Raw genomic sequence first — 17,085 nt, forward strand, 5'->3', positions numbered from 1 at the left:
TATGGCACCAGGAATGCCTATAAGGCTGGAGAGCTGGTATGGTGGCACTGCTGCGCTAGAGCGACCAGTGCCGCCAATAGCAGTCGCAAGCGTAATCACGTCATGAATTGTAGCAAGCACTCTCCCCACTTCTGTTGCGCACAACGCTGGTCTACGGGAGCAATGGCCGTGCGAAACGAGCAGTGCATTTTATTTTGTGGAATTCACAGAACTGAAATAGTGGAACAGTATTTCAAAAGAAGCAGCTTGCTCTGTGGCAATGATCTATATGCCAGCAATCATGTTTATAGCATTAGAGAAGAAATTATGAGTGCAGCAGGCCCCTCCGATGTTGGTGGCAGATGTGTCGCGCAAATGAAAAGCGTCGACTACAATGTGCAGCTTCAGTTTAGCATAATGATCATTACGTCGTTCCTTCTCTCATTTTTTCTTTATTACCCAGTTGTCTTCACACCCAAGGCACATGGTGAGAGCGAGCTGCACATGTAAGGCTGGATGCCGAGGATGGTGTAAACACGCCGCGGCCCTGGCTGTGTTGGTCAAGAAGTCGGAGCATACGTCCTGCACAGACTTCTCGTGAGCCTGGACACGACGATTTCCAATGATAGCAAAAAAACACACACTCTTCGTTTACTTCGCCTGTCACAGAGCCCGGATCTAGCAATCCCATCGCTCCTTCTCGGAAGACTTCCCAGGAAATCCATAAAATTTTATCTTTGGGAGCTTACCGGCGGTGTTCTAGCAGCTGTTGTGGCAGCTGTACACGCAACAGTACATAGTTTCACTCTTTCTTGGCTGCGATTCTGTGTCATTCTTTCGAGGTGCCATGCTTTTACCTGGGCACGCTAGCGCTTGGCTCAGCAACAACTGATTAGTAGCACTTTGTGTCGCAGTAGCGGTGCCACTTGTTCAGCTCAAAGCTACAGCGCAGGAGCTCTATTGCATCTTTACTGGTCTTGTTGAAAAATAAAAACAGCAGAAGTCCCTGTGTATTATTTATATCTCACAATTACAGGAAACTGCACATATCAAGATGTGCGAAAATTGCTGGAAAGCTCACGACTTAACTTGTCATCAACACCAGCAGACGCTCGTTGTGATGACGAGTTACCTCACTATCAACAGTTCAGGGATTAAGGAAATTTTAAATATGAAATATGTATATGATTTACTTAAACAATTACCACAGTACCAATGTTTCAGGTGTAAGGTGTCTCAAAACATCACACACTGAAGCTTCTGAGCTTGACCCTCCATGAAATGGTTCTATACACACACACATGCACCTCCAGAAAGACCTTGGCAATCAGAAGACACATTACCTTCATGACTATATTAATGGTACACAACACTAACGTAATTTGATTAATAGAGTACTCTTTTAAAGCTCTACATTTATTTATTTGGTTGAAAAAGGATGATTATCATAAGAGAAAATGAAGGCCAAACTTTCTTTTTTTGAGCCCCCCCCAATACAATAAAGCCCCCCCCCCCAGTACAATAAAAATGGCAGTGGCTGTGATTAATGTTTTGACCTGCAGTCATGGCAAAAAAGTCAGGAAACTCAGATGGCAAAAAGACGAGAAACATTCTTAAACACTGACTCTATGGGGTACATGGCAGCTCCTTGAAGGCATCCGATTATTAGGGCATGTCCAAAAAATCGGTCATTGACTGTAATTACACATCAAAGGCATTCATTACAGCACGCGTTTCTATTCATGCCAACAGTACTACAGCAAAACCAGAGACCACACTGGCAACAGGATAATGAAGCACTGGACCTGAGGGAAAAACGGTTAAAAAAGGTTCTAGTTCGCTCGCAGTGCCCTCAGTCTACTTTTCATTGTTTTGCACCTCAGCTACGTAGTGCCGCGCCGCTCCACCCACTCAACCGCATTCTCCCTGGCCGTACCAACAACAGCAATGACAGCTGGGAGTGGCCACGTGTGCGCCGGCCACTCGCCAGAGGCGCCAAAGGGTCCAGTGTTATAAGCACAAAAATTCGAGAAACTGTGTGGGAGGCGTCGTCGCGTGGTGTGCGGAATGTCAGCGGTTGCACTGTTTTTGAGAGAACGAATCTGCTCGTTGTTCGCAGCCACTGCCGGAGCACACATGCTGAAGCTGTTCTGGCGCAGCATGGCGCTATTTCGGTCAATTTTCTGTGTTTGGCACAGTTTGGCGCAGGAATCGGCGTTTGTATCAAACTGATGCAATTTGTGCAGGAGTCCCACGCCTTCTATTACAGCATCATTTCAAAAAATTCTTGCAGCTGTATGCTTATTGTAAAGTGGTACACAGTCACCACTACATAACAAATTTTCAAGATTGGTTTGGCGCCCTTTAAAATATCCAACCTCCATACTTTCTAAATGTGATCCTATTACGGGTGAGAAGCGCGTGTTAAAGTTACAAATGTAAAAATGTGTGCAAGTGTACTTCCTTAAAGTTGCTCCATTCAAGTAATGTATCAAACCAAAGCTGTCACAGAGGCAATGCTTATGCACTCACTTCTGATGGTGCTCAAGAGTCTTCAGTGGAGAGGTCGCAAATCGCAAATCCCAAAGCTGCACCACAGGTGAATGGTCATCCTCAGAGGCCAGGCACAGCTGAGTGGCCACTTCAGGATGCCATGCCACAGCCTTGCAATGCACCTGCATGCAAGCATTGCATTGTATAGGCAGCCTCGCAGCACACTCTTAAGTCGGTTCCGCTAGTCACTCAGGTAACTGCAACAAAGTTTTACTTCTGCTAAAACTGGCCATAAATGAGCAGTACTGTACATACGTATATACTAGGGAAGAAACTTTGACAAAATTGTAGAGCTAGTAACTGCCCAATTTCATTCTTAGAATAGCCTTTATATAGCACATGAGGACATGCTGAGAAACCACGCTTGTTCTCATCAGTATTTTTTGCGTCATTTTCAGTGAGCAGTAATGACAGAATTTTTTTCTTCCAGTTTTGGCATCAAAAACACTATTCTCGCTAACTTTTTGCAATGCATCCCTTTACATTTCAAGAGTAAAAGTTTCCATGGAAGCTGTTCTATATTCACACTATCCGAGACTAGGCTCTTTATGCAGTCAAAATTTCATTACAGTTGATACAAACTGCACAGTGAATTCACTAGCGATGGCAGTATACAGAGTTTTTCTGCTCAAGTCACATGTGCATCATGGTGTGTGCCATGCCATCGCAAGATGCAAGCCCTCTCACAGATGTTCGTAGCATAAAAGTAAGTAAAATAAAGGAATGCCCAAACAACACATGCAGCATTATGTCTGTCAGCTGCTTGCCTCTAGCCTTCTCTTCCTGCATTTGTGCCCAACAGCCAATCTTTGCACTCGAAGCTGCAATGCCTGCATCCTCTCTATACAATAAAAGAAATCCTACCTCCTGTCTTTAAATAAGAAAAAGGGGCTTAACCGAAGGAACCGATTTTTGTTAGTCATATCATAAGAAGCCAACACTGACACCAAGGACAACATAGGGGAAATTGCCGTATTTACTCGAATCTAACGCGCACCTTTTTTCCAGTAAAACGGGTCCGAAAATTGCATGCGTGTTAAAATCGAGTATGACCCTAAATCAGCATTTCCATATCGCCATCGGCATTCGAAAAATGGACGCCTCGTACACGCTTCTAGACTAGCTGCCGTTGCTTCCTCCATGCGCATACCTCTATGTTGTACATGTAACCAGGCACTGGTGTAACCTAGTCTATCACCTTTCTTCCCATTTTCTGCGTTTATTCAATCAGCATGGAAGCGTCAACTGCAAAGACATGCCGAGTCCACCATGATGCTGCATTTAAAAGGAAAATTATCAAGTGCGTGGAGACGAACAGAAATCTGGATGGATCACGGGTATTCAGAGTTCCTGAAACTTGCATACGGCACTGGCACACACAGAAGGAGAATATTTTCACCAGCAAAGCAACAAGGAAGGGTTTCAGTGGACCGAAGCAGGGCCACTTCACCGAAACAGAAGAGCTGCTCACGGAATACATGCAAGAGCAGCGCGCCACAGCGGCCTGTGAAAACCAATCTGCTCAAAGTAAGGGCGATGCAGTTAGCCCTACAGAAAAGGCTAATGCGGAGTGACTTCAAAGCGAGCAGGTGCTGGCTATCAAATTTTATGAAAAGAAAAGGCTTTTCTCTTCGAAGGCGGTCAGGGATATGCCAAAAATTGCCCGAAGAATATGAAGAGAAATTGCAGTTCTTAGCGGCACGTTTTGAAGTTATGCCATAGAAACGGCTACCACTTCAGACAGATTGGAAATGCCGATCAGACGCCACTCTACTTTTACATGCCTGCCACCACAACCGTTGAAAAGAAGGGGACGAAGCAAGTGTGCATTTTGTCTTCCGGCCACGAGAAAACTAAAGTCACCACAATGCTTTGTTACACTGCAGATGGCACAAGCTGCCCCCGTATCTTATTTTCAGACAGAAAACGCTCCCAAAAGGAATCGTGCTTCCAAGTGGCGTGACTGCATGCGCAAATGAAAGTGACCACGAACTTGGTTGCTGACTGGATTGATAAAGTTTGGCAGAAGAGACCCCACGGCAGTTTGGATCTGCGTGGGATGCTTGTGCTTGACACGATTCAGGTGCCACCTTGACCAGCACATCAAGGACAGGCTGGCTGCATACAACACTGACCTTGTCGTGATACCCGGCAGCATGACATCACAGCTCCAGCCGCTTGATGTTTGTTTGAACAAGCCAGTGAAAGATAAAATTCGGGCGCTGTACACCGAATGGCTTGTCAGTGGCTGCCACGAATTCACGCCCGCCAACAAAATGAAGCGTGCCTTGCTGCAGGACTTTGCTGGATGGGTGAAACATGCGTGGTGCACGATCCCGTTTGCCATGGTCAACAAGGCCTTTAAGAAGTGCGGGATTTCGAATGCCATGGACGGCACCGACGATGAAATGCTTTAGACTGTTGATAGCAATAAGGAGTTGTCTGATAGCGACGAGTGATATCTATTGCCCCACGTGACTCGTACTGGCGCAGTGAAAGTCTTGGCGACAAGGTACGCAGCTTCTATTTGTGTTTTTATTCATCGCAACTTTAGTGTATTGGGAATAAATCTGTTTTTTCCAAATGAGAGAAAACAGTATTTTTATATGAAAGCACAAGATGTGCGATATTGCACTCTTTTTTTTTTTCTTCTTTTGGTCAGGGAAAACAGGTGCACATTATAATCGAGGGTGCATTGGAATCGAGTAAATACGGTACTTGTGCTTAATAAATGAAATAAAGAAACGATAAATTAATGGAAATGAATGTGGATGAAAAAACAACTTGCCGCAAGTGGGGAACGATCCCACAACCTTCGCATTTTCTAGCGATGCTCTACCAATTGAGCTACTGTGGTGCCGTTTCCCCATGCACTTTCTTGGGTATTTATGTTTCCTAGTAGAGCCCTGGGAGTGTTAGCCACCGCCACCACTCACAGACCTTGGTGGCAGATGTGGAACATCCTTTCTGCCGCAGGCATCACGAGAATGTGATCGTTTTGGGTGAAGGCAGCCGGTCAATAAACCCACTCATGCTACCTGAAGGCATCAATGTTATCGGATTCGAGATCCTCGTTATGTAATAAACGAGAAGGAAGGGGGTTAAAACCGAAGGGCCTGATCTTTATTAGTCATATCATAAGAAGCCAACAAACATTGACACCAAGAACAACGTAGGGGAAATTCTTGTGCTTCATAAATGAAATAAAGAAACGATAAATGAATGGAAATGAAAGTGGATGAAAAAACAACTTGCCACAGGTGGGGAACAGTCCCACAACCTTCGCATTTCGGGTGGAAAGCTCTACCAATTGAGCTACCACGGCGCCGTTTACCCATCCACTTTCTTCGGTATTTATGTTTCCTAGTAGAACCCTAGGAGTGTTAGCCAGCGGCACCACTTTCATTTCCATTTATTTATTTTTTCTTTCATTTCATTTATTAAGCACGAGTGATTTCACCTATGTTGTCCTTGGTGTCAGTGTTTGTAGGCTTCTTATGATATGACCTCCTATCTTTGTCACGCATGGTAGTCAGCGTGCATAACCACCATATATTTTTATTTTTTTTCTCTCTTTGCTGTAAGCTCATCTTCATTACTTTTCAGAAGTCCTCACCATTATCAAACTTTGTTGCTCCAGTTACTGGGCATCAGTACCTTAGTGGCTCTGCCCTGATACCTGTGGTACTCGCATAGTTTACTAACTTCACGAAAGTGGCAGTATCTCTTTAGTATTTTAGTATGAAGGTGATGTGGAAGGCACTTACTGGGTATTGCAACATGTGTACATGTGTTCACCACCAAATCTTCATAGTTCCTGACAAAAATTGTTATTATTTCTATTCAACAAGATTTTCATTGTCTGTCTTACCAGTTTTTCAATAACTTTGGGCTTTATTATAGCAACAAGCTTCTGCACTTAAGAGTTTAATGATCTCCCTACTTCGTTAGAAAAGACGAGGCTTTCATGCTTCCTCATTTGCAATATGATTTAATGGCACACACATTGCCACATTCACACGTTTATGGCGCTTTTTCTACATGGCGTTTTACATACAAGAAACTTTTCCGGAGTCTCATAAGCAAAATCCTAGTTCAAGTATCTTCCATCTTTAAAAATGCTTCCACGGTAACTAAATTAAATTATTGCGTTTTAGGTGCCAAAACAACTTTCCGATTATGAGGAACTCTGGAAATTTGGACCACCTGGGGTCCTTTAATGTGCACATAAATCTAAGTACATGGGTGTTATAGCATTTCGTCCCCATCGAAATGTAGTCGCCGCGGTCGGGATTCGATCCCGCAATCTCGTGCTTAACAGCCCAACACCATAGCCACTAAGGAACCCCGGCGGATACTTCCACGGTAACGCCACCTAAGTAATGAATGGTGAAGCAAGTTTTAATTCACAAGAATAACTATGCACTAGTCTATGGCAAATGAAACATGTTCTTTCACAAGTCTGTTATTAACTGCAGAAGCATCCACGTACAATCCACTGATGGTCAAAGAAAAATGAAAAATTAACCTTGGCAATAAAAGATTACCTATGTGCATGAATATTGCCGCATGCATAATTATTACATGTCTGCAAAGCCCATAACACTTTGAGAGTTTTTGTTTTCCTGATGGCCAAAGGCTAATTAATAGCAATTAAACCACCATTAAAATATATAAAAGAACTTAAAAAGGTACATTTGAACGCATACTTAAGCACGCTTGCTTTTCTCGAACTTCATATAAAAAGAATTTATATACCATATTTTCCGGACTACAGTACATGGACTATATAAGTGAGTACATGTGCGAAACCTCGTTGCAAATTGTGCAACACATTCTCATGCAATTTCCTAGACGTGCAAAACACAAGAAAAGTTGCAATGGCACCAAAAAGATGTAGAGCCTTCACAGCATCATTCAAGCTAAGTATAGCCGAGTGTGTGCAAGAACTGAAGTCCTGATTCTGAAGATCCTGAAGGCAATGAAGTGACTGACAAGGCGTTCGTCGAATCTGACATGCTTGACTTATTTTTGTTTTGAGAGCCCCAGCAAGAGTGATTTTGAGGGCAGTTTTAGGATTGACTATTACAATGTGCAGTCTATACACAGTCTAGTGGCTAACAATAAAAATATTTGCTTCTCTACTGTATACTAGTTCGTCCCTGTAGACTATACAGCCGATGCGGGCTATAGTCTGGAAAATATGGTACCTAGTACCAAAATGCCAGTGTGCGCCTTCAATATATTAACTGTGACAGCATTTAAAAGCTCAAAAATTGGCTTGTTGTGTCCCATGTGTCCATTCTATGTCAACAGCCTCTGTCATCTTCAAATTGTCGTTCTACGCCATCAGGCCACCATCACAACTGGGATTCGAATTCGTGCTCCGGCGGCAATGTGCAACTATGAGCTGGATGTGCTTGCCATTGTGCTATTATGCAGCTCTGACACTTACTAATTTGTGCAATGTTTTGCACCCCACACAGACTCATAGCAGTGGGGTCTGTGCTTGTATTTTAGAGTCGAAAACAGGCCATACTGTAGTGTGCACATCACAAAGTACATGGTAGTAGTTATAACTCTACACTGACTATGAGAGCAGTGGCATCAGTGCATGTGTTTCGGAGGCCACAATAGGCAATACAGCGGTGGATGAGGACAATATGTGTGCATAAAATAAAAGCTGTTCTCAAGAAAATGGAAATTTACTGGAACAGCCTGCTGCTGTCACAGTAAATGAGTTCAGTGCTAGAAGTATCACTGAAGTGTGCATATGCGGTCCATGCCTGTTACAACGAATACAGATACAACATACTTTTGGATATAACAGACCATTCTTCTCACTTAGTTTGGTATGCCTATATGCTTTCACTAGTGTTTCTCCCCTCCTCTTCTTTTCCAGGCAGGCTGACAGCACAAATGCAGCATGCCACATGCCATCAAAATTTGGTATTAAACAACCAGCTTAAGAAGCGACTCTTACACGGCTGAATGCTGTTGCATACCTGGCGACAAGCAGACGACAAAAGAAGAACGTAGCAGTCTCATTGCAAAAACATGTTGCGCATTTCTCGTATGCGTGATAAGTGTTGCAAACTTAAACAGCCCCTCACCAGGCCACAAAGAAAATTTCAGTTATATGCTGGAAATTATTACATGCCCCCTAGGGAGCGTTCCACCACAAGTATTTTTCAAATTGGTTCATTAATAGCTGAGATGTAAATATTTCAGTGCAGCACGCCCACAATTCCAGGAGACGAGCACCACCACCAACATAATATACTCTCTCCACTTGTCCCGTCTAGCCTCTGCAAGCGAAATTCCTTCCCTGCGTTCTCCCATACCAGAACTTAAGGATCGCTTAATACATACATCACAGGACCCGCCTTTTTTTTTTTTTCTTTTCTCTCCCTCCCTTTCTTGCTGCGCGGCGCACTTCCACTGATGGTTTCATGTGCGAGCTGTTGCGTTTGTCTCGTTTCGTGAAGCGCACAACATTGCACGCTGTGCACGAGAACACCTGACTAGTGGTACAAGTCAGTGCTACACAAACACTGAGGCAGACACAAGCAGATCACAGAGAATGATCCTGCGCTGGAACACAGTAGCAATTGACAGTTTCATTGTCTGCGCGCATGACTTAACGATGTGGGAACAAGGAGACGAAACGGAAGTACATCTCTCTTGCTATGGTACAAAGTAAAACAAAAACACAGACATTAGGTTTGTGTGTTTCATTATTTCTCTAAACTTTATATTCGTCTTCTGAGGCAACAGATTACATAGTTAACAGATGTTGCATTGATTAATTCTCAAAGTCACATGTCACTATGAGCAACAACACAGCATATTTATGTACGTAGGCGCACTTGCGCATACATGTCACCTCTCCGGCTGGGAGTGCGGCGCCCATGAGGAAAAGGGCGAACAGCGCTTGGCTTGAAAGTTCAGCTCTTTCTGCGGCCTGTTGCAATGTAATACTTAGCAGACACAATCGTTAGCTCACATTATATGCACTGCGTTTGTCAGCTCAAAATGGCCAGACATGGTGAGGGGCCCTTTAAGCTTCAAGTGGTCATCACACTATGCAGTTGTCGCAGTACACTGTACAGTTTCAATCGTGGTTTGGGCCGTCATCTGAGGCACGTTGGTTTTCCTTTGTTTTGCTGAAGTCAAAGGCGATTTCTCATCGCCCATTTAATGGTTTTAGGCTGTTAAGATCATTTGATGGTGGATTAGCGAAGTTATTAGGTGTTTCAATCTAGGATGACGGTGCCTGTATGGCAAAGAAAACAAAAAGTTCTTGTTCATGCTACTATGATTCAAGAGTGTACAATGAGTGCAGCATGAATGTTCCTAAGTTCCTAAGAACATGGCTATGAAATAAAATGTAGATGAAGTTTTACTCTCTGAATAGCACTTTTGGAATCTGGCTTCTTTTCTCTCTTAAGTGCAGTTCCCTGCAACTTTAACCATTCATACTTTTTTTTTTCAAGTAATCATTGTGCCATGATATGCATAGGCAAAATTTAGCAAAAGCCTAGATAAACTCAGTGGCTGATCTGCTAATATAACTGCATTAACAGGCTGTAGACTACAGATATTGAGAGCTTCATGTGAATAGCTTGTGCAAATTGAAATCTAAATAGCTTGTGCAGTAAACGCATTCAAATTCATTTAGCAATTGTTGAACATCAACTTTTATTTAACAACGTCCAGCAAGCGAATGTCCAGTCGCAAGTATCTGCAGGGTGAGCTGAAGCAAGCAACAATTATTTATGCGCACCTATATGTGGCAAGTGACATACAGCGCAACCGTCTGTAGTGGGAGCTGAAGCACACGACAGACGAGATGTACGCAGCGACTGCGGCCAGCAACACCGCAGTGAAAGAAATGCGCCATCTCTAACGGTTGGCACAGAGCAAATAAGAGTGTCACCACCTGTACAACAAGTGGCAAAACTGTAGCCTCGCCACCGCAAGAAAGGAACACTTATCAGACCAGTCAGCTGTTGTGATTTTTTATTTTATCTTACTCCGTGGTCTGCATGGTGCATATACAATGTAGCTTGCTATGGCATTGCGTGCACGCTGCTGTGCAGTGCATGCAACTACTTCCAGCCACTTGGAAAATCTGTGAAAATATGCTTTTCCGTAAGGGAGGATGAGGCACTTCATAATATTTTTTTTTTCTTGACTGAAATGTGCACAGTTAATGTATTTTTACCAGCTGATTTCAAAAATGCAATTTTATTGTTTCTATAGTGAATATACCTACCTTATTATATCCAAAACAGGATGTTCTTTGTTTGGAGCCTAATTAGCTAATTAACAGCAACCTGCACGGTAACGTACAGCACACAGTATCTATTGTGAATTTCAGTGTGTCATAAGCTATAAATCATTGTTTTATGCCATTTTGAAGCAACGTTATTGGTTGTCAAGCTTATTCATAAAATATGCCCACCTTGATAATCGAAAAATATCAATATGGGCAATTTCGATTCTCTATATAATGCAGTATTTATTTTTTTTATACCTTCTTGTCCATAGAATCTCAATATAACAAAAAGTGTTTGTACAAGATTTCAATGTTAAGAAATAACGCTGCCACCGCAAGGAACTACCAAGGTAGTAAATGGAAACTTTATTGTCTTTTAATTCGGATTGTCAAATGGTTGATTTATATGCAGCTGCTTGCACACACACCTCTGAAATAGCACGGCCCACGAGTGAGATTGACCACTAAAGTGGAGCAGCATCAAATTCCAGGTGCGATAAGATCCTATCGCAACCGGCATGCTGTATGCTTGATGTGCAAGTGAAAGCATGCAACAGTAAGCCGATAAGGATTGTGGCTTGATGAATGCAGTCTTCCTGCACGAGCAAGGGGAAAGGGAGAAGGGGAGCAAGCTTGTGGTAACGCGATCAAGCGAGAGAGGACAGAGGAAGAGCTGAGCGCATACATGACCCTTGCACTTTATCTTGGAGGTAATCTGTCGCAGGTGCAAAAAAGACTGGGCAAGCCAAATTGGCTGATAGCATCCTCCCACTGTGGGCGACGCCATCACCCGTGGCGACAGAGTGGACACGAAAGCTATGCAGACTTCGTTTCCCACCATCGATGTAAAGATATCACTGACACGGCATGAAACCTTATCCTTGGTCACCGACACTCAATTTCAACAAAATTAATTTTTTTCTCATTCAAGTTTGCTTTTTATGATTACTCAATAATATGAAATATATTGAGGCCCCTGATGCGAAAAGAAATTTGTCGGCAAGTGTACGTATTTAAAAAAATGATTGAATTTCAGTATAATGAAATTTCTATATCAAAAACAAACTGCCAATCTTACTGACTCTGTTATATTGAGGTTTAACTGCACTTACAAATCCAATTTGTCATAATCTTGCTTTCTGTACATGGCTCTGATTAGAGTGCAAATGTTTTACCAGGAAAAGTTTGCAACATCTGGTGTGTATTGAATGAAAGCAAGGTACCACCAATATTACAATTGATCCTGGACATTATGCATTATGTACAGTTACGATCAATATGAAAGGGAGCATCTAAATTTTTTCAAATGCTACTGGAGCTAAACACACACACCCTCCATAAAGGTGTTCAATAATACTAAAAGTTCAACAGGAAAACTTTTTTGTATCAGGCTCCTAGATTTGAATGCATGCGTCATGAGTTAACATGCTTTTTTTTTTATTTGCTGCTCCCTTTAATACTGATGACAACTGTACGTTCTGCTGAATGTTTACAAGTTAATCACTTTTTAAACATCACACAGTTTTTTTAACTATCTTGAGAGCTAGTTCTACATATTCAGAGAATGTTTCCAGATTATATATCAGTACAGAAAAATGTAGGTGGCTGTGTTCACTATCAAGATACACTTTTTCAATCACAACTAGCAGGAATGTACAAGAAACAGTCGGACTGTAATCACTAACCCTGGCAGTTGTGTCCGACACCTTGATAATGGGCTCATTCTTGCGCAAGTCCCAAACAATGCATCGCGCTGGAAAGGTAGAGGCCAAGATGTGCTGCACTTGCCGATTCCATGACAGGCAGCTGATATCTTCATTTGGCTGTCAAATAAAACAGTATTAGAGACCAGGCATGCTTCAGCCATTGTTGAAAGCTGGGCATTTTGGTTACTGGAATGGCGAAACCCATTAACAGCTTTCATTGGATAGGGCAACAAGCATGAGTGGACAGGACAGGTGCTGGACATAAACTGACTGACTGACTCTGCTGAGCCTTTTTTGGCAAACTGCAGCCCCCATAATAACTAAAGGTAAATTAGTTTTGTAGTTTATAAAACTTGAATAAAGAAACAGTAATATTATGCTTACGCGTTCCAGAAAATTGGCAGAAAGTTCACTCTAGCCCACTGACACTGTATTGCACAAAGTGTTGAACCAGTCCCACCCAGAACATGCATATCTTCTTAACACGTGCCGATGTTGGAGTGTTGCCTTCCAATCAACACTGTTTGTCTTCGTGCGGTGTCACGTCACTAGCTTATTAAACCGAGAGCAAGGTGCTGACATTACAGGCTTTCGAGTTAAGATACCACATACTACCATGGAGGACGGAAATACCTAAGAGGCAGCATTGCGCAATATGACTGAAGCCAAACAAGTCAACCCAACTTGTGATTGTCTTGTCAGAGTGCACGGTAGGTTATAGCACTCCTGCTCTACAGACAGAGCTACAGTAGGGCATCTCAATGAGTGCACATAGATTGAAAACTTCCGGTAACCAAACAGGCTCGGCACGATGAGCCTCAGCTATCACAAGTTTCGTCCAAAGCAAAGGGAATAGCTTCATGGAGAGCTTGCTAGCCAAAGCTGGCTACATGATGTGATGCTCACTTCTACTTCATTACCTTCCACCATGCAAAATACACTGCATACAGTATCCAAAAGTAACAAGTAATATGGCAGACTAAGAATAGCCATTTCCCCACCTGAGATTTGGCCCCAGGAGTCATAGGTGCATTAGGACTATTAAGGTCCCAGATGAAGATTTCTGAATCCGTTGACCCTGAAGCCAGAAGGTTTGCCTAGAAAAGATAGTACATGTTTTCAATGCACCAGTTCCACACAGTTATCATGCACACTGAACAAGATTTCCTTCTCTTGCTATTGAACTACATACACCTAAAAGGATTATGCAACCAGTTCAAAGCATATGCCCTCGGTGCACATTTTCCCATATATTTGCTCATGTATGGCCCGCCATCGTGTAAGGCCCGTACCCCCAGTTTGGAGTGCGACTATTTGGAGAAAAAAGAAGTTTCACTAGGTATCACACACCATACTCGCATGCTGGTTAATTCCCACAAGCCACTACAAGATGGCACTAGTCCCATGTCTAAAAAATTGGTCGGCAACTATAAATGTGCTCATAGTAGGCCACCAGTGGTTGCATTTATTTGCATAGCAGTCCAAGTTCAAGACTTTAATGAGTAGCCATAAGCGTGCCTCATCTAAAGGCCGTACCCAGTAAAAATTCAGAAAAAAAGGTGTGGGCCTTGCATGAATAAATATGGTAATCATTCGCGTGCTCTTGAGAAACTAAGGCTTAGTACCACAATTATACTGTCAACAGCTACCTAAAAAAGCTTAACAAAAGGAGAGTGAATATTCCTGTGTCAGTGCACTTTTAAGAAAAGTTTGCACCCATTGGGGCTTATCTTGTCCGTCAACAATGATCATCAGCTATCTCATGTGCATTGCCTTTGAAACTGCACTCTCAGTACTTTTTTGGGGTCACAAATAGCAAGTGCACATTAGTGTGACATAGCGTTCCCGACAAGAAAGTAGCAAGTGCCAAGTGTTAAAGAAATGAAACGTGCACAAGATCAGATAACTATTGTTGAAATGCAAGGTAAGTAACAAAGGGTATAAGAATTTAACTTTAGACTGTACTTCTTTATGCAGCACTATATACCACCTTCTAGCAGCAGGACTGGCAGAAGCCACAGCTGCTGCGATGACACTCTCTGCACATATCTCTAGCAGCATCACAGAGCATCAGTTTTGTTTTTGTTTTTTTAATATATATTTTGCTAGAACATTCAAAATTTGCTAGAGTCGAGAGGATTCCAAACTTGGCTCTGCATACCAAGTTTCACAGACAGCATCTAAGGATTCTGTCGATGACCGTATCTGAGTAAACGTGCCTCTTTCTCCTTCTTCCCTTAATTTTCACAATTTTCTTGATTTAGAGAAGTAATCTTGCACTGCAGTTTGTATTAAGCAGCATTCACACATCAAATGCACACTTAGGCACTCTTAAAGAAGACTCAAATGCGACGACTCGCAAGATGTATCACCATGCGATATGTGAGATCATGTCAGTGCCTGTGTTCAGGGCATTCAGTTATTGCATGTGGGAATGCCCCGGCACATGTAAACCAGAACAGATGCGAGCTTCTCCAAGTCAACAGAGACAGCCAGATCTAGTTCTGTCTGGTCAATTCTTGTGGAGAAATAATAACAGAATACCTTAAAATTTTAAAAATTCTGCAGTTGAAGGCAAGTACTACTAAAATTTGGTTTAAAAAATACTGAAAATCGTTTTACTACTGAAGGTGTTGACTGCTTAATGAAAATTTAGACTTCATTGAGTAAGGATGCTGTGAACAAACCCTGTGCTCTATAGTCGCAACCTGTGCCACAAACAAAATGAAATGTAGTATATATTGACACGTGCATTCTATGCAGACGACAACGACGATGAGGGCATTAACAGACTCCGGCTAGTGCGTTACTGAGATTGAGCGAGGACAAAGAAGACGTGCCTCTGTTCTGTTTGTTTCTGAACAGCTTGTCCTGTTGTTCTTGAAGAACGTCTCCCTGTCTTCTGTCAGCGTTGTACCGCGACACTGGTGGAGGTGCGGGGCACTGAGTTCACCTGATGCTCCGGAGTCCTTCTGGGAGTTGTTCATCTAGCCCGGATGTATTGTCACCAGTTACGACACCTGTGCATCGCTTTAGTCGTGGAGTGCTAGGCCTTGCCCCGGAGTTCTCTCTTCTTCAACCAACTCTCTCCAGGAGCTGCACACATCTTGCAATGGCTGAAACCAGCCCCCCGCAAGAACCCCAAAGCAACCGGTTTCCCAGTCCACAACAGGTAACCGTTCTGCATCTGCTGGTTCCTGATTGCTATCGCGGTGCAGTCTTCGAAGACATTGAAGACTGGCTGGACAAGTATGAACGCGTTGCACAGATTAACCAGTGGACTGAGCAGAAAAAGCTCTCGCACGTCTATTTCGCCCTCGACGACAGTGGCCATACTTAGTACGAGCACCATTGAGCTAGCCTAACGACATAGAATGACTTTTAGCAGAAGATCCTGGATACTTTTGCAATTGCCGACCGACGCAACCGTGCCCAGCAGATGATGGAGCTACAGGTGCAACAACCTAATGAGTCGGTCGCAATGTTCGCTGAGGACATGGCCCACCTCTTTCGTAAAGCCCACCCGAATACGACTGAAGATAGGAAGTAGTGCTACCTCAAGCGAGGTGTAAAAGAGCAGTTGTTCGCGAGGCTTATGCGGAATCCACCAGTCACCGTCGCTGATTCTTTATCAAAGAGGCTACAGCTATTGAGCGCGCCCTTCATCAACGGTGCAGGCAGTACGATCGACTGTCCACCAGCACCACAATCAATGCCGCTGCAGGGACTGCCGAGTATCAGAACCCCCTGCGTGAATTGATCAGAGAGTTCATCAGAGAGGAAGTGCAAAAGATTCTGACACTGACATTGGATAGACCCGTAGCATGAATCGCTGAAGTGGTGCGCAATGAAATCGGGCAGGCATTCCCGGCAGCCGATCTTCAAGACCACCAGTGTCCCATGAGTTGCGCCACTGCTGTCAGATGTCCACCACCCATTACAACCACATCGCCGTACCACTCCTTGGTCACCGCCGCAAGAGGAGGCTTCGAGACGCGCACCCATTATGCCACTGCAGTAATACCACTAGCCGTCGTTCACTGCACCTTGGTCAACACCGCAAAACGACGCTACAGGATGGCTGCAATTTCGGAGAACCGGCGTATGGCGCACCGTCAATAGGCGGCCACTCTGTTTTCATTGCGGAGGCGCCGGCCACATTTCACGTCATTGCTAGCATCACGACACATCATTTCGACCTCATCGTCCGTGGTCCTATGGTCGACGTGCAAATGTCGATTCCATGCTACACCACAATCACGCTGCTTTTCAGGGACCTCCAATAGCACACCCAAATGACGAATCCGTGCCCAATGATAGGTCCGATTTCGGTCATCGGTCGCACTATCCAACCCCTCCACGTCAGATGGCTTCACCTACCGGATGTATTTTTGCTGACCTTCGAGGACAAAGGTCGCCCAGCCCACGCCGGGGAAACTGAAGGCGACGACCTCGGGGGGTAAGGTTGCAGGCCCGGCACAAGACAATGAAAAGCCCCCAACACTCCCGCTGCAAAACGCTGTGAAGCCATTAAACACCGAAGAAATTGTGAGCGCCAATGTTGAT

General features: G+C 43.7%; 1 protein-coding gene across 5 annotated transcripts in view; it reads right to left on the reverse strand.

Moving 5' to 3' along the window:
- Positions 1-17,085, reverse strand: part of Sec31 (secretory 31) — a 189,609-nt gene that overhangs the window by 160,729 nt on the left and 11,795 nt on the right. For all 5 annotated transcript variants that reach the window (XM_065430740.1, XM_065430739.1, XM_065430738.1 and 2 more), the window contains exons 5-7: positions 13,521-13,616; positions 12,499-12,636; positions 2,512-2,654 (exon numbers count right to left, since the gene is read on the reverse strand). In XM_065430740.1, the coding sequence (XP_065286812.1) occupies positions 2,512-2,654; positions 12,499-12,636; positions 13,521-13,616 (377 nt within the window). The remainder of the gene's footprint in view (positions 1-2,511; positions 2,655-12,498; positions 12,637-13,520; positions 13,617-17,085) is intronic.

Source organism: Dermacentor albipictus, chromosome 1 (assembly GCF_038994185.2).
Source record: "Dermacentor albipictus isolate Rhodes 1998 colony chromosome 1, USDA_Dalb.pri_finalv2, whole genome shotgun sequence".
In the NCBI taxonomy this organism is placed as follows: Eukaryota; Metazoa; Arthropoda; class Arachnida; order Ixodida; family Ixodidae; genus Dermacentor; species Dermacentor albipictus.